The sequence below is a fragment of the Leiobunum rupestre genome, chromosome 3 (genome assembly GCF_980474605.1).
Source record: "Leiobunum rupestre chromosome 3, qqLeiRupe1.1.hap1, whole genome shotgun sequence".
NCBI classification, from domain to species: domain Eukaryota; kingdom Metazoa; phylum Arthropoda; class Arachnida; order Opiliones; family Sclerosomatidae; genus Leiobunum; species Leiobunum rupestre.
Window position 1 is genome coordinate 54,404,303 of NC_143386.1, and position 18,421 is coordinate 54,422,723.

At 37.3% G+C, this 18,421-nt stretch overlaps 1 protein-coding gene across 1 annotated transcript in view; it reads left to right on the plus strand.

The window, feature by feature from the left end:
* Nucleotides 1-18,421, plus strand: part of LOC149952639 (pleckstrin homology domain-containing family H member 1) — a 256,498-nt gene that overhangs the window by 41,491 nt on the left and 196,586 nt on the right. Inside the window, exon 2 of the mRNA XM_090168671.1 lies at nucleotides 7,515-8,236. Within this exon, the coding sequence (XP_090024797.1) occupies nucleotides 7,835-8,236 (402 nt within the window). The 5' untranslated portion in view covers nucleotides 7,515-7,834. The remainder of the gene's footprint in view (nucleotides 1-7,514; nucleotides 8,237-18,421) is intronic.

Consider the following 18,421-nt stretch of genomic DNA (forward strand, 5'->3'; position numbering starts at 1 on the left):
TTGGTTTAAACCATGGCTTAAATCAGCCTACCCTGAGCCGATTCCGCCGTGTTCGACATAACTCTCCAAGAATTAGGCTCAGAAGGGTCAAGAATATCTCAATCGAAAGGAAATATCATGCCCTCGGTAGCCCGCTACGAATTTTGGAGATCGGGGCCCACAAGAAGCTTGTTTGCCCATTTTAGTGAATTTGAGAGATATTCGACTTTAAATCTACATAATATTTAAAATATATTTAATACATCGGGGGTCGGGGGATTGTGTGTATTTAAATCAACTATTCTGATTTTTTTGTTATTTTTGACGACTGTAATCTAGGAGCAACAACGCAACACCCCTCACAAGGAGAACGCAACCCGTCAAAAGTCGTGCATTTTCTCGCGTACAGTTTTCATTGGTTAGACGCTTTAGCGCCTGCTGCCGTCGGAAGGGGAAAATTTGGAAATTGCCTTCCCCTTTCCGTAAAACGTTCGGAGTAAAGGTTCGTCCAATGAAAATTCTACACAACACTGCCTTAGCGTGTTTAAAGGCTAGCTGCGTTCTCCTTGTGTTTGTTGCTCCTAGCTGTAATATAGTCGAACACTATTAAGAAGGCCGAATTGGTGGCGCTTGTTAGAAGCGAATAGGGAATCTGGGTAAGAAAATTTATTTCTCGGAACTTCTTATTACGAGTCTGCGGGTTGGTTGTACGCATACGCGGGGCTCTTTTCTTCCGTGGCGCGTGATCTCTAGATTGAAGGAGCGGTGCCCTGTTTATTTAAGGTTGGCTTCCCCCCGTAGTCACCTCACAAGATCTCTCTTCTTATTCTTCCTATTTCTCTGGCGGCCCAATTCACACCACACAACATTTGCGCAATTTCGTTGGTGAACTATGAGAATGGCGTTAGATAAATGGATGGGGTTAGTTTTCATTTGTTCATTATTTACAATTTAGACCGTTAGTTATTTTATAAAAAAAAATATAAAGTCGCACTTTATTTTATTCCAAACTTGGAAAAATGGTTCCGCTAAACAATCGTCTTCTGTGGCACGCGCCATCCAGGTCAAAATTAAAAATTATAAAAAAATAAAAATAAAATTGTTGAGAAAAAACTGGGAAAAATATAAAATTGGTAAAAAAATATATAAAATTGGTAAAGAAATAATTGGTAAAGAAATATATATAATTGGTAAATAAAATATATAAAATTGGTAAAAATATATAAAATTGGTAAAAAAAATATATAAAATTAGTAAAAAAATATATGAAATTGGTAAAAAAATAATGAAATTGGTAAAAAAATATATTAATTTGGGAAATAAAAAATATTAAATTGGTAAAAAATATTAAATTGGTAAAAAATATTAAATTGGTAAAAAATATTAAATTGGTAAAAAATATTAAATTGGTAAAAAATATTAAATTGGTAAAAAATATTAAATTGGTAAAAAATATTAAATTGGTAAAAAATATTAAATTGGGAAATAAAAAATATTTTTGCTGAGGAAAAATATTTTTGGTCTTCCACACCAAAATATGTGAAGTTAGATTAATTAAAGCGGCCAATATTAATATTTTCAGTTTGTTTTGTCTAATTTAAAGGATAAGGTATAAATATTTAGGAGCTAACAGGGTTTAAAAAAACCCGGGTTTTTTTAAAAACACCCAGCCCATTGGGCTTTTTTGGGTTTTATTGTTTTTTTTTGGGTTTTATTGGTTTTTTTTGGGTGTTTTAGGGTTTTTTACCTAAAATGATACCCTAAATCGATGATTTACTTCATTTTTGTTTTTTATTTTCAATTTAGCACTACTTATTTATCGCTCTTATTCTTATCTTTCGTAGACGTAAAGTATCGTCTGCTCCATGTTCTGCTAAATATTTATTGAAAGTTGCAGAAGTTTAAAACTTACTGTTTAGTTAACACTGTTAACTTGCTACTGTTAGATTAGTGTTTACCAAAACACTGGTAATGTATTTTGTGTAAATACGTTTTATAAAAAAGCAATATTTTTGTATTATTATAGAATTTAAAGAATTAAAGTTTAATTTTTTAAATTCTTTAATATAGTTTAATATAGTTTAATTATTAAACAATAAATTTAAACTTTTTTCGTCATTTTTGAAACTATTTAAGGTGGGTTTTTTTAAGTGGGCTTTATTGTGGGTTTTTTAAGGTGGGTCCAACCCAAAATAACCCGTGGGTTTTTTTGGGTGGGTTTTATAAATTCGAACCCTGGGAGCTAAGCCTCTCAGAAAAACCGATCGTTCTTTAAAACCATACCAACAAAAGCGTCCAACATATTTTGGCAATATTTTCGCTTTAGTCCCATTCGACCGAAATCCCATTCGACCGAAGGCGGTTTTTGAGGTGTCCCATTCGACCGAATTCCGCCGAAACGTGCGGCTTTTATGTGTCCCATTAGACCGAACGCTGCTATATAAATTGGCTTTTGCTATGTTTTCAATTTAGTTACTGAAATAGTAAACTTAACCAACCCTAACCTAACCTAACCTAAACATGGATCTTCGATAGTACATACCTTATAAATAAAATACCAAATCACCCCGCCAATTGGGCTAAATTTTAAATACTTTCGGTCGAATGGGATTTCGGTCGAATGGGAATAAACGATATTTTCAGCACTCGGAAAGTTTTGAAGAAATGTGTCCTGGTGTGAATAGGCCTTTGGCAGCGACGCCTGGTTCATGGTAGGCTTCTCTTTCTCCTCGGCGCCATCAAGAGCGCCTCAATCTTCCTAGCTCTCTTCCAATTTTACCTTCCTTCTCAATTTTCTATCTTTCTCTATGGATTATAGCGGCCCGTAGCGCGCTATCGCCACGGCAACCCAACTCGTTACTTTTGTCTCTGGCTTACGTTTCGCGGCTGTTGCTTTTCAGGAGGTGTGATTTTCCTTTAGAGATCCAATTTACTTTCCTTAAGTTTATTATTAGAGCTTGTGTTAGCCTTTAAATTTCTGAGTAATCTGTCTGTTTATAACATTTTTTAATTTGACGTTTGTTTCAAATTATTTTAGTTTAACGTTTGTTTCAAATTGTTTTAGTTTAACGTTTGTTTCAAATTGTTTTAGTTTAACGTTTGTTTCAAATTGTTTTAGTTTAATGTTTGTTTCAAATTATTTTAGTTTAACGTTTGTTTCAAATTGTTTTAGTTTAACGTTTGTTTCAAATTGTTTTAGTTTAACGTTTGTTTCAAATTGTTTTAGTTTAACGTTTGTTTCAAATTGTTTTAGTTAAACGTTTGTTTTAAATTGTTTTAGTTTAACTTTTGTTTTAAATTGTTTTAGTTTAACTTTTGTCTTAAATTTCGTTGTAAAATTTTGGTAATTTGACCATTATGTGGCAAATTATGGAATTTGACCATTATCTGGCAAATTATGGAATTTGACCATTATGTAGCAAATTATGGAATTTTACCATTATGTAGCATATTATGGAATTTGACCATTATTTAGTATATTATGGAAGTTGACCATTATTTAGTATATTATGGAAGTTGACCATTGTTTTCCAAATTTTCTAGTTGTAAATTTTTGTAATTTGACCATTATTTAGCAAATTATGGAATTTGACCATTATTTAGCAAATTATGGAATTTTACCATTATTTAGCAAATTATGGAATTTTACCATTATTTAGCAAATTATGGAATTTGACCATTATTTAGCGAAATTATGGAATTTTACCATTATTTAGCGAAATTATGGAATTTGACCATTATTTAGCAAATTATGGAATTCGCCATTATTGAGCAAATTATGGAATTTGACCATTATTTAGCAAATGATGGAATTTGATCAATTTTTTGCAAAAGATGGAATTTGACCATTATTTAGCAAATGATGGAATTTTATCAATTTTTTGCAAAAGATGGAATTTAACCATTTTTTTTGTAAATGATGGAATTTAACTAATATTTTGCGAAATTGTTTGGTATGATAATTTTTGAGCGTTGCTTGGAAAACAAACCCGGAAACACAGTGGATGTACGGATAAAAGGGATTGAGTGGGCACCGATTTTGTTGTCTTTCGGAATTAGGACGACGACGACACATAAATATTGACGGTTTGTTTCCATATTTGACCCTTTCCCTTTTTAGGGCTCAAATAAAGAGCTGCGCCTGTTTTCAATTTATAATGCTCGTAACATCTTTCCCCGGGCTACAGAGAGAAAGATATGAAATCGATCTGGGTAAAAAATGTTTCTCGATATTCTTATAAACGTGTAGTATGGAAAAATGGGACATTACGCGCAAAAGTCATAAAATAAATAGGGTGACTAGCAGAAGGGGGAATGGATTATTTTACAACTTCGATATTAAAGACGAAATTTAATCCTATAATTTTTTAGGATGCACGAGCCTTAATTTGTTTTTTTTTGGCTTCTTCCACTGTAGATTTAAAGGGGAAAGGTATTATTATTTATATGATGTTGTTGTCGATATCTCCTCAAAGGCACTTGATATCAATTTAATTAAAATGCCGTTCGGTTGGTATTATTTCTGCTCTATTTGACCATAGCGATAAGAATTTAAACCATCTCTGAAACCGTTAGTGCAAATATTTTTATGATACGTCAAGCGATGATCAATATAAATTGGACAAGTAATACTAGTAGTACCAATTGGTCTGAGTATTTGGTAAGTTTTATCATTACTTTAAAGGACATCGCACTTCTTCTATGGAATTTGGCTTTCGACCGATTTTTTTCAAATTGAAACATGTTGTTGGGCTTGATCAAAGGAGCAAAATTGTCCCTTGCCATTTTTTCCTAGCTCCTATAGTTGGGCCAGTATCAACGGTCAAAAGTGGACGAAACTTAGTATAGTCTTTTTGTTACAAGAAGTCACGGCCCATCGGTTAGCGCTCTACGTTCGCGCGTCGCTAGTCCGGGCTCACTATCAATAGCGTTTTCTTGCCAAGGTTCAGGATGCTTCCCAAAACAGAGTGTCGGATTTTGTTTCGTTCTGATCGCACGATGAACGAACTCAGTAAATAAATAGTTAAACATTGAGTTTTAACTGTCGTGTGACCGTAACTTTAGACGACTGTGTGACTGTAATCGATAAATTAGTGTTGTGGAGTGACTGTTTCTTTCCTATCAGCGAGTGTTGAATGTGGGATTCAACGAAACGGTTAATCATATATATTCTGATTTCTTAAGTATTTCTTTTATGTTATGTTATGTTATGTTTTATTATTTCTCATAAAATATTGAATAAAAAATAATTCCATTATTATTATTATTCATCGAATAATAATTTGCGAGAAAAGAAATAACGAATAATGAAGTAGAGGTGTAAACATCTTGGAAAGAAAACTCTATTGATAGTGAGCCCGGACTAGCGACGCGTGAGTGTAGAGCGCTAACCGATGGGCCGTGACTTCTTTTAACAAATAGACTATACTAAGTTTCGTCCACTTTTGACCGCTGATACAGGACAAACTAAAGGAGCTAGGGGAAAATGGCAATGGACAATTTTGCTCCTTTGATCAAGCCCAACAACATGTTTCAATTTGAAAAAAATCTGTCGAAAGCCAAATCCCATAGAAGAAGTGCGATGTCCTTTGTACGGGTTTAGCTTTTTTGCCCCTTTTTATTATGGACTTTTCAACCAATGCGTTTTGAAATTTTTAATTAGGGTTAGCTTATCTTTTCGTTTTAGTTAATCGCACCCCAAATTCCCTGCGCGGTACTGATAGCTCAAATAGGACGAAACCGGTGGAAATTCTGGCTACTTTAATTCCATTTTAATTCGTTTTTGACTCAAAGATCTATTTGGTCCGAGTATCGCGTTTTAATTTTATCCTCGAAGACCTATTGGCCCGAGTATTTCGTAAGTTTTATCATTACTTTAAATTTGTTAGGGTTTAGCTTTTTAGCCCCCTTTTTATTATGGAACTACCGGCATAATTGCTATCGAGCATCTCCGAATAAACCGATTGGTCCGACAATGGCAAATTTGGCGTACGGGATTTGGAATCTCAAAATGATTTCGCAAACCAGAAACTGATTTTCAGATTTCAGAGCGCAATTTTCGCGTTGATTTCTGGGTTTTTGGGCTGATTTCAAGATTTTGGAACTGATTTTCACTCAGATTTCCGGGTTTTCAAGATTTCTAAAATCATTTTTCTCTAGTTAGTATTAAAGGAAGCTTGACCTTCCAGGCTAGAGTTCAGGGTTCGTACACGGCCTGAAAAAATTTGGGAAATTGAAAATGACTCCCAAAATTCAAGCAATTATTTTTTGTAAATTAAAAAAAAAATACTTATTAAATATTTGGCAATCTCGATGTTACCCTCAAACCGTTAATTGTTTTACAAAAATTGTCAGGAAAAATCTGGAAAAGTCGGGGAAATTAATTCCGGAAATTTTGTACGAACCCTGGAGTTGCACTTCCTTTAACGAAACCCCATCCCTTTTCTGATTGAAAAAAAAAGCATACCAGCATGGCGGCCATAGCCAAAGGTACGGCGTGACGTCATGCTCGGAAGTCCGTATTATTGTTATCGCCAAGAGGTGGTTTCTTTTCGCCTGTTCTCGGACTAAAAGTGTACCCTTTTTACCCTAAAACGTTTTATTCGCCTGTTCTCGGACTAAAAGTGTACCCTTTTTACCCTAAAACGTTTTATTCGCCTGTTCCGGGGATGAGAATAGGCGAAACTATAAAGTAAATTTGGTCCTAACCAACTTGTTAAAATGGAAAAACAAAATCACGTGACTAGCATATCACAGCCAACTTCGATTCGGTAACTCGTGTAAATAAATACTACACACAGCTAATTAACTTCCACTTTTCTATTACAAAATGTTTTAAATAATAATAAATAGATAATTTGGACGAATCGATCAAAATTTAAACCGCCATTAGCAAAATAAAATGGATAATAGTTCGTATTTCTTAGGATAGATGGGGCTGCAGTTCTCCACAAAGTCACGTGACTACCATCTTTTCAACCCCCCTGGACTTTATAGTTTCGCCTATTACTCCATAAGCTATTCGTTTGTTCCGGAGTATTAGGGCTACTCTTTTTACTCCTATTGAAAAGGAGGTGTAAAGAGGGTAAATCTGATTTTGTCGTCTGTCAGCCAGAATTTATCCGCAAAAGAGGTCACAGGCAGCCATTTTGGAAAAAGGTTTTTACTCCGACTCAAACTATTCGCCAGCACAGAATCGCAGTAAAATGACGTCATAGCCCTACTCTTCTTACCCCAGTGGCGTAGACAAGGGGAGGGTTTCCGTGTCCAAACCTCCCTCCTTGTGTGTAGCTTTGGCTGTACTAAAATTTAACCCCCTTCCCGACCCCTATCAGGTATTTTACATAGTTTGAAGGATTTCTCCAGTCTTACCCTACTCCGAAATCCCGGAACAAGCGAAAAGAAACCTATTATTGTTATCGTTAAATTTCCGAATAAACCACAGTAACCAAGCTGGTTTAAAGATGATTGGAGAAAGTTTCGTTAATTATAACCCCAGTGGAATTTATACCAAATTTATTTTTTTGTCTTCGCAGACAATCGGTGGAACATGACGACGGTGGCTCAGTGAGAAGGCGTCTCGACTGCCTGAGAGGTCGGTTCACGGGGAATCCCCCCGAAGGAGATTACGAAAGAAGTCATCGATGCAGCTCGGGGCCGTATCCCCCCGTCGCCGATAGCGAAGAGACAGTGCTCGCCGAAGGAGGCACCAACCCCGCGGATCGAGGGGGGCGGCGCAGGGGCGGGCCCCGTAGACCAAGAAAGCCAAATCTCGCTCCGTGCAGTAGACCTCCGCCCGAGAAGCGAAACAGTCGCGGCCGGATCGTCGCTGTTTTTGAGAGCTCCAGCCGACAAGATGTCTTCGTCCGGCGACACTCAAACCAGCTCCTCCGGGCGCCAGAGGCTCGTGTCTCCCCTCTTCTCTCCGCTGAGCTCCCTCCTGGCCATGACCGGCGAAGTGGTCGAGGAGGGCAAAGGAGGCCGACCTCCCCCGTGTCCGTCCGATTCGACGGACACTTTCCTGGACGGGGTCATCGGCAGCGTGCACGAGTGGACGAACAGCGCGGGCCGTAAAGGAGGACTACTGACCAGCGGAGGCGTGAGCGGGAAATCCTTCGACGGACATTCCACTTCCTCTTCGGACTTGACCTTGAGAGACGAAGACGTCAATTGGAAACAACGCTGCGACGAGCTGGAGTCTTCCTTACAGCGGTTCCGCAATCAGGCTGCGAGGATCAGAGAAGTCCTGCGGGATAAAGTGAGTTCTTACTTGCAATTTCTTCCTTTTGGTGGCGTCTGAGGCGTTGTGTTATTGGAATGCAATTACAATGAAATGTTAAAAGTGTGGGTTAATTTACCTTATTTGATATCGGGACAGAAATGAATAACTATTGCGTAGGTAGGTACTGAAACCAAAACTCTGGTGTATTGTTTGTCCGTAACTTTACCTCGGGAGTTGTATTACAGCTCTTTGTCATTGGCTTTATTTGGACTCTAAGCGTTAATTTTATCGTAATATAACTCTGTTTGGGGTCAAAGGTTACCCGTAATTACCCGTCGAAAGGTATAAGATTACGTGAAAACTATTTTCGCTGCGGGAAGTGTGTTTTTAACTTCATCTCCACTAGATATATAAACTATACTTTCTACTCAACGACACTTAATAATAACCTAAATGAGTCGTCGTCCACTTTGGTATAATACAATGAAACAATAAATTATATGTTTTTATCGTGTACTACCTAACTTTTAATGATAGATCCAAGGCTTAGCGTGTTTTATGTGTTTATTTTGTTGTCATTTTAACAAATGGAGTTTGTACAACTAATTGGTAACAAAGTGAACAGTGAAAACGTACATTTTTTTTGTGGGACCAACACATCACCTTTTTAGAGCGCGTGGCTGATTTTTGGGTGCACAGTTTCGTAGAACAATTTGAAACCTTTGACTCATCGTCTGCTTTATATTTATTAAAGCAAATATACAAATAGGTTTTTGTCTAAATGATATTAATGTTGATTGAAAAACCTAAATGCAAAAATTTCCATTAGGTCTAACGCAATTGTTTCATCCTTTAGAAAACCAAACATTACACGTCCTCGCTCTATGTAATAATACTTCCTATCGATTCGCTGAATTTGTTTTATTGACGGTTCTATTGCGTAGTTCGAACGTTACTTACAGGGTTCCCACACATCAGGGAATTAAAAAATGGACCTAAAAAGTCAATGAAAGGTCAGGCAATTTTAAGAATTTGTAGAGAGTCAGGGAATTCAGTTTAATCTTGACACGTTTTTAAGGTTATTTTCTCTAGATTTATGGCAAATTCTGCTATTATTATTTAGATCATTGAAAGGTTTTTTAACGTTGAAATAACTTTCGTTCTGAAATATTAGTTGATTAAATTTATTAACTGCTGATAAATGTAAATGTTAAAAACAGTCCAATTTTGGTCTTAAAAAGTCAGGGGAAACTGGGAATTTGAATCTGAAAATATTGTGGCAACCCTGTCTTAGTACGCAATAATTGACGGGACAACCGAGGCGTATCGAATTAAGCTACAGGTTGGGTCATCCAAGGGTGAGGGTAAAGCCTTATGGTCTATGCCATCTTGTTTTTTACCCAGATTTTCCATAAAAATAGTACCCCCGTCTTTGTCATTTAAATTGGCCTACAGCCGTATCCCGCGTATTTCCAAATAAAACCATCGAAGTTGTCGCGGGGGTATACAGATTACGTATTATTCCGAAATCGAGAATCAATTCGCGGGTGTCGCCCATATCATATTCCGGCCTGTGCTGGAATTCGCCGAACTATCCAGAGTGTAGTCTGGATAAATTTGCATTCTGCCGCGTACAGCAATAAATCCAATTTGGGCTCGACTCCTTGATATATTCGCGCGCGTCTGCAGACACGCGTAGATAGCAGATTCCTTCCCAAATTCCTTTACATTCTACCGTTTCTCCCGCGCTCCAACACTCGGGGTTGCTCCCGTAGAAATAAAATTTCCTCAAATGGTTGAATACGTTCAAATCAATTTACATGTTGATCTTGGAGCTGTGAGGGAGAACTTATTTCTGTTTTGAACGTAGCTAGGGTTCCTTTACTATTTCGCTATAGAACAAGTTGTCAACAGCCGAAATATAGCCCGGCGCTGAAGTCGCCATCTACATTCGTGAAACCGAACATAGGGCGAGGAAAGCGCTGTAATTATCTTTAAATATGAATTTATTTCTTAGTTTTAATTTATTTCCTTTGTACTCTAGTCTAGGGCTCGGCGTTCGGAGAAGAAATTTTCCATTCATTTCTTTTATATCCACATCCGAAAATTATCCGAATAAAAACTAATTTGTTGCTTATTAAATCGTTTAATAGTCGCGGTAAATATCCATAAATAAACAGCTAATCTATTTTTTCACGATTAATTTGAAATTTTGCCGTTTAATTTATCCGTTTTCCCAAGCTCTACTCTAGTCTACCTGTATGCCGTGGGAGCCAGTTTGCAAATATCCAAGGGTATTAAATCTTAATTTTAATTTAATTCTAAATTACGCTTATAAATTTAACGTCTAGCCTCACTAGGTAGAACAGTGGCGTAAACCAGGTGAGGGTTTCCGTATCAAAACCCCCTCCTAGGACGTATCTTTGGCTGTACTAAAATTTCACCCCTTCTCGACCCTTCTCAGGTATTCTATATAGTTTGAACCCCTCTCTACGCCACTGAGATAGAAGGCTATATATTCGTAGCCAGTTTGCAGATTTCCAAGGGTGTTAATGCTTAATTTTAATTTAATTATAAATTTAACATTTAACATCCAGCCCCACTAGACAGAGGACTCCATATTCTTAGAACAGACAGCGACGAATAGAATAGCCCTCTATATACTCTACCTGTATACCCAGCTGGGAGCCAGTTTGCAGATATCCAAGGGATGTTCTACCTTTGGCAATGGTGTCAACCAAAACGAAATTGGTGCCATTATGAGAGTATAATTCTGGCACCATCTATAATGCGCCGAACTAAAAAAAACCGACCGGTGGCAATGGTGTCAACCAAAATGAAATTTGTGCCATTATGAGAGTATAATTCTGGCGCCATCTATAATGCGTCGAACTAAAAAAAAAACCTGGTGGCAATGGTGTCAACCAAAACGAAATTGGTGCCATTATGAGAGTATAATTTTGGCGCCATCTATAATGCGTCGAACTAAAAAAAACACCTGGTGGCAATGGTGTCAACCAAAACGAAATTGGTGCCATTCTGAGAGTATAATTCTGCCGCCATCTATGACGCGCCGAACTAAAAAAAACCCGGTAGCAATGGTGTCAACCAAAACGCAATTGGTGCCATTATGAGAGTATAATTCTGGCGCCATCTATATTGCGCCGAACCAAAAAAACCGGTGGCAATGGTGTCAACCCAAATAAAATTGGTGCCATTATGATAATATAATTCTGGCGCCATCTATGATGCGCCGAACTAAAAAAAAACCCGTCTAAAAGTTAAAGGAATAGTCCCCGTTGTACCGAAGCAGGGAAGGTGGCCGTCGAGTGGAATTCCAGAAGCTGACTTCGATGGAATGTTCAATTGTGGCGCGTTTCTGAGTTTGGTTAGGTGGCCATGGCTGGGGAGGGCTGCAACCTTTTTATCCACCCCCCACTTCTCATAGTTCGTGGCTTAGCTAAAACTGGCGCTCAGTTTCGATACGCGCTCGACCAGAAATACTTTCGTGTTTATTAATCCCAATATCTGAACCCTTTATAGCCACAGACCGGTTTTTACACAGAATCGGTCAGGGATTTGTGTGTGCTAACTAAGATCACGTACCGTGTTGTCCGCCGCCGCCGAATCCGACATAACACTTCACCCATAAGGTTTAAAAGGGTCATTGATCTACAATCGATAGAAAAAATCAAATCCTCAATAGCCCACATGTTGGTAATTTGCACATTTAATAATTTTAGTAGATTTCCGACTTAAAATGTACATAACTGTTTTAAATTAATCCCGATTTGTTTGAAAATAATATTTTTAGTTAGTATAAATCGAGGTATAAATCATTTCTGAACTACTTATTCGATTGCATTAAGAAATTTTAATTTTAAGTGAGATTTCTGGCTAACTCACGGGAACCAACATTCAACTTTCACACTATTGTGATTTTTGAATTTAATCCCAATTGATACAAGCGCCATCTAACTCCAAAAACTCTGAAAAATTCGGTTGGTCTAAAAATTAATTTAAATTAACGCTTTCGTGTTTCGCTACCTTATTTCTAAAACCAGGTAACTCGAAGATGATTGAAAATTGGTTAAAATTTAAATTTAATAATTAAAATATATTTAATACAATGGGGATTGTGTGTTGAAGGGTTTCCACGGATCAGGGAAAAATCGAGGAATTTGAAAATAGGCCTTATAGTCAGGGAAAAGTCAGGGAATTAAATCTATCTAGAAATTTTATGACTGTAATTTTGCTATAATTTCGCTATTATTATTTAGTTTTTTAAACGTGGTAGTTATTTTTAAACGTCGCAATATAAAGATTATTTTGCGAAAATAATCATCAGCTTATTCTAATACCCAAGGCACCACCTTAGGCCTAAATCATCAGGCGACTTTTAAAGCCATTAATTCAAGTGGCCGGGTGAATGCGTAGGAGGGTGGTGGCAAGCCCTGCATGCCACGCGAGCGGACAACTCCCTACACTAACTATTACAGGTAACCTCTACAAGTTTCTATGGAAAAGGAAACCGAAGAGCTCGTGGGAAAACCCCTTTAACCAGTGGTCAGAGAACTTGTTCCGAGTTTTCACCCAGTGCCACAAGTTGGGATCGAACCCGGCTCCTCTTGCTGCGAGGGGAAAGTGCTAACCACTCCGCCACTTCACCCGAAGTTGTAGTAAATTCATTAGCTTCTGATAAAAGTGAAAATATAAAATAAAAAAATTTCTAATTTAGTAATTTGGTTCATAAAATAAAAATGTTGAGGTAAAAGTTACAATTTGAATTTGAAAATATTATGGGAACCCGGTTTTCCTATCAAATATTTTGGAGTGTTGTGGAATAACTTTTAAAGTTCAAATTCTGATATCATATATTTCAATCGCTTTCCGAAGCATCGTGTGGAAAATGTTCCCAACGGGCTTTATAAAAAGTTTGCATATTAATGGAGCTTGTAAGTTATCACGAGTTTCTCTAACTTCCTAAGTGTAGTTGAATTTTAACTGAAAGTTTTAGTCGTTGGTGTGGACCATTAATAAAGCATTTAGGACGGTCTCTCTTGAAATTTGTCATGCTCGAGGAAAGGTTAAATAATTAGTCGAGTGGCCTTTGAACTTCAAAATGCTTCAGTAACGTGTATTTAGTTTATAAAATTTTTAATTTGTATGAATACTTGAAGGGTCTTTGAACCTTTGATGTTTCTTTAATGTTATGTAGATATAACTTTATCAATTTGAAAATCCTTCCTTGGAATTTTAATAAAGGCTACATCGTCGCCGTTAAAACAAAACCACGTATCTTTTCGGTGGCCTTTTTGAGAAAAATGGATTTTTTAATTTTGCAGGGACTTGTGAAATCGCGTGTTAGGTTTTTACACGCGAGTTAATTTTATAGTTAAATAATTTCGTTTCAATATTGAATTTATGAGGATTTAATTTAAAAAGATTTTGCTAAAGGGGAATTTTTAGAGATACGTGGTTTTGCGTCATGAAGTGAGATAGGAGCTGAAAATAAGCAAGATACGTGCTTTTGCGCGAAATAAGTTGTGAATATCAAAGATACGTTTAAATGTTTTCTCGATTTATAAATCCAATTGCAACCTATTAATGTTTTTAATGTTATATACGTAAATTGGGGTGTAAAATCTAAATATGTCAATTTTGACAAAACCACGTATCTCAAGTTATGTGGTTTTGTTCTAACGGCGATGACATGATTTATTTTACTGTATAAAAATACAATATCGAACGAGTAATTGACGGACAAAGTATTGGCCATTTTATAATTAACGAAATAGCGTATTGGGAATGTCTCGCTCATTTCGGTACAGACTTCCAACTAGTGGTGGCGCCAATAGCGTAAAATCCCCTTAAATTGGTTGGCCTAACCCCGTCGTGGCAAATCTGACCCTAGGAATTATTATCCCTTTCCGATGGCGGCGCGCAAAACCTACCATAATTAATTCAAGATTCAAATTAGTCCCATAATGAGAAATATTTGGCGCTAGTCCCGGAATATATCCCGGCGCTTGATTAGCAATCTTTAATTAATCGCTCTTAATTATAATGTCAGCTGTTTGAGCTATGGGCCTCCACGTACCATCCCCCTCGCTCCAACTTTCCCGATTTTTCCCTTCGCGCATCCCCCGCTCTTGGTCTTCCCTCATCCCCCGCTCTTGGTCTTCCCTCATCCCCCGCTCTTGGTCTTCCCTCATCCCTCGCTCTTGGTCCTCCCTTTCTCCGGAATCTTCGTATTTCGAATCCCTCTAATCACCGTCGTCATAAGTAAAGGCTGAGAAGCGGGGGTGGGGGTAGGTGGGGTGATGTCCCCCCAACCTTGGCCTTCACGGGAAGCAGCGCCTGCCCCCCCCCACATAGTTTAATGGTTTCTGCCCTCAATCTAGCGCGCGCTCTCTCTCTCTCTTCGCTGGTTTGGTGCAGTTTGAATATTGATGCTTTGGCGGCTGAATTGATTGGCGACACGCGAGATTGGAACTTGCTTGTTTGATTCTCGAAAGGGGCCACGGTAAGGGCTGGGCAGACTGCTACCGGATACTGGGATTGAATGGAGGTGGGAGGCTGTATTACCGCTCGATCTTTAATAGATCACCGCATTGTTCAATCCAACCTTGAAATGTTAGGGAGTTTGATTTTTGACCAACACATTTGGGAAATATCAGGGAATTTGGATTGTTCACAAAAAATTCGGGAAATATCGGGGGATTTTTTAGTTGATCAAATAATGTGGGAAATATCAGGCAATTTGATTGTTGAAAAAAAACATTTGGGAAATATCAGGGAATTTGGGTTGTTCCCAAAAAATTCGGGAAATATCGGGGGATTTTTTAGTTGATCAAATAATGTGGGAAATATCAGGCAATTTGATTGTTGAAAAAAAAACATTTGGGAAATATCAGGGAATTTGGATTGTTCACAAAAAATTCGGGAAATATCGGGGGATTTTTTAGTTGATCAAATAATGTGGGAAATATCAGGCAATTTGATTGTTGAAAAAAAAAACATTTGGGAAATATCAGGGAATTTGGGTTGTTCACAAAAAATTCGGGAAATATCAGGGATTTTTATGTTGACCAAATAATGTGGGAAATATCAGGCAATTTGATTGTTGAAAAAAAAACATTTGGGAAATATCAGGGAATTTGGGTTGTTCACAAAAAATTCGGGAAATATCAGGGGATTTTTATGTTGACCAAAAAATGTGGGAAATATCAGGCAATTTTATTGTTGACCAAAAAATATGGATAATATCAGGTATTAGATTATGATTTGTTAGCCGGAAATTAGAGAAATATCTGGGAATTAGATTTGTTGACTATAATGGAGAAACATCAGGAAATTAGATTTGTTAACGAAAAATCAAGAAACTATCTGGGAATTCGATTTGTTGATCTTAAAATCGGGGAACTACATGGTAAATGTTTAATTTAATGAGTGTAATAGATGAGTTACATATGGAAAATGGTTTTTCTTATGAACCATACACTGTAATCAGTCTGCGTTCTTGATATAATTCATTGTGACTATAGACTATAAGGGCTCAACTGGAAGTTTGTTTAATATGTAAATCGTCATTGAATGTTTGGGTAAATGGCTCGAATTTTTATCGTAATTTATCACAATACAGGCTTGCTGACGCCTTTCTATCAGCTTAGTGTAATTCGATCGACTGATAGCTTTTGAGATTCTTGTCCCTTATCGTAATTTCTACGGAATTCAAATTTAAACAATCTTTTAAACTTGAGATCCTATCTCTGCGTGTATAAGACAGGGTTGCCACACGTCAGAGAATTTCAAAATGAGTCTAAAAAGTCAAGGAAAGGTCAGTTAATTTAAAAATGGGCCAAAAAGTTGGGAAAAGGGTAGAGCATTTTAAGAATTTGTAAAAATTGAGGGAAAATCAGGGAATTCAATTTTATGTTGACACTATTCGAAGGTAATTTTACTCTAGATCTATCACAAATTCTATGATTATCATTCATTTACTTGAAATTTTGGCTAATTTTGCTCAACATTGCTATAACCCTTTTATTGAAATATAAGTCCATTTAAATTTATTAACTTCTGATACCTCTACTTGGAATGCTTATCCTGCCGTATCGCGGATGATAAGATAACTCCGACGGCTTTGGCCCCGCCTACGAGAGATAAAATCCCCTCTGCGTGCGCTCCCCTCTCACGTGGTTGTTTGTTAAGTTCACATAGTGACGTCAAAAAAACCGTCAGCCACATCAAGACGAAAATCTACCGCGGTAAGCATTCCAAGTAGAGGTATGGATTCCTGAAAATACTTATTCTGCTACAGGGGTAGGTACATTTGTTCGAATTTCAATCGTCCGAATGGTGGAACAAATGATCGAATTTCATTCGTCCGAACCGCCGAAATAAAAAATGTTTCAATTGTTCGAATTGGACAACTTATTTGTTTCATTCGTCCGAATCGGTAGCATCACTTGTACGAATTCTGTCGATAAATTAGTATTTCTTATTGTTGTCCTATTATGTCCATTTTTCCTTTAACCGATATAGTAAGTGGGAATTGCGTTGAATGTTGTGGATATTTTAGGTTAGGTTCACGTTAATGTTACTATTTTCTTATATTAACTATATTTAAAAAAAAACAACCAATTCCTAATGTTCGAAAAAACGGACAAACTGTTATTCGAACAAATGAAATTCGCCAGTAAAGTTAACACAAATTGAACGACTAAATCACCAACAAAAGTTGTGATAAATGTTTCGGGCAAATGAAATACGTTTTCGGATATACGATCCTGTTTTCCGGCATTCGGACAAATGATCATTCGGACATTTGTACCACCGTTCGTACGAATGAAATTCGAACAAATGTACCCAAATCCTGCTACAATATCTGTTGATAAACGTAATGTAGGGGTTACCATTTCATATTTTATTTTTGTTAAAAGATGTTTATTATAATTTAAGATTAACATTTTACGCTAAGCCTCGGTTATAAGACGTGTTAAATTCGAGAGACTAGTACTTGAATGTCGGGACATTAATATACACCGGTTATTTGGTGACCGTAAGTAAGCTTTGGAAATCATAACTAATCGAATGTAATACAGTAGGTTCGGACGAACCGACGAAAGCGACATCTATCGTGTCATCGAGGTACTACACTAGAACCGCCTCTAGGTTTAATTAAATTCAACAATCCGGATTAAGTTCCTTCGCGTTGATCAGCTACGGCGGAAGGATATGATGTGGAAAATAGTAGCGGAATGCCAGCCAAGCGCGATTATATTTTAAAGGTGATCTTAAAGATGTAACGATTTTCGATAGAGTTCCATAAGGCTCGATAACGTATCTGGAAATATCAATGTTAATCATCGGAATTGAGCTTAGGATTTGACACTTAAAACTTCATTAAACCATCCTTGTACCTTATAGTGCTTCAATAGACTCGATCCCTCTCAGTATCTTGGAGCCAAACTGTCCGCTTGAATCCAAATATTCGGCCTTTGAACATACCCATTGTTCCCGGACTATGGAGTACGGAATTCAGTTCAACCGTCCGGGAATCTGAATAGTTCATGAGGTCTTCGCAATCCACGCGCTTAAGCCTTGGCCTGTTCCGTCGTACTTCCTCCTCCCTTGTTCCTCCGCTGTTCCTTGTTATTACATTATGGTGTACAATCTGGTTAGTCTTAAGCCTAATTTAATCAACTCTTTTATTGTTTTGGTTGGCTAGCGAATGCCAACGAAATAACCTTTCGCAAATTCTCTTTCCTCTTCCTCTCGCCTAAGAATTTAATTACTCGGCAGGAAGTGGCGAAATAGTTCCCCTATTGGCCGCTACGCGTCCGCGCCTTTAAGTTGTACGGCTTGTCTTTATAATTACAGTCGCATTGTTGATTTCCCGTTAATTGGCAAAAGAAACTGTCGCCGACATTCGCGGGTTTTAAACGTCTATTCCCCTCTTCCTGGCTTTGTCGCTTCCGTTTCCGGTTTGTTAACGCGATATACAGGACGCGATTGAAGTACACTCATTTGCCGCTTATTTTTTCCGTTTTTCAAGTTCCGTTTAAACAATTATATCCGATTGTTTGGGTGTCAATTGTGACCCTTTTTAAAACTGGATTAATACTTTGGTTTTTAATTTATTCAACCGTCACAGTCACTGTTGCGTGTTATATTTTGACCTACTAGCGCCTGTAGAAGTGTTCCAACCGCAGTGCT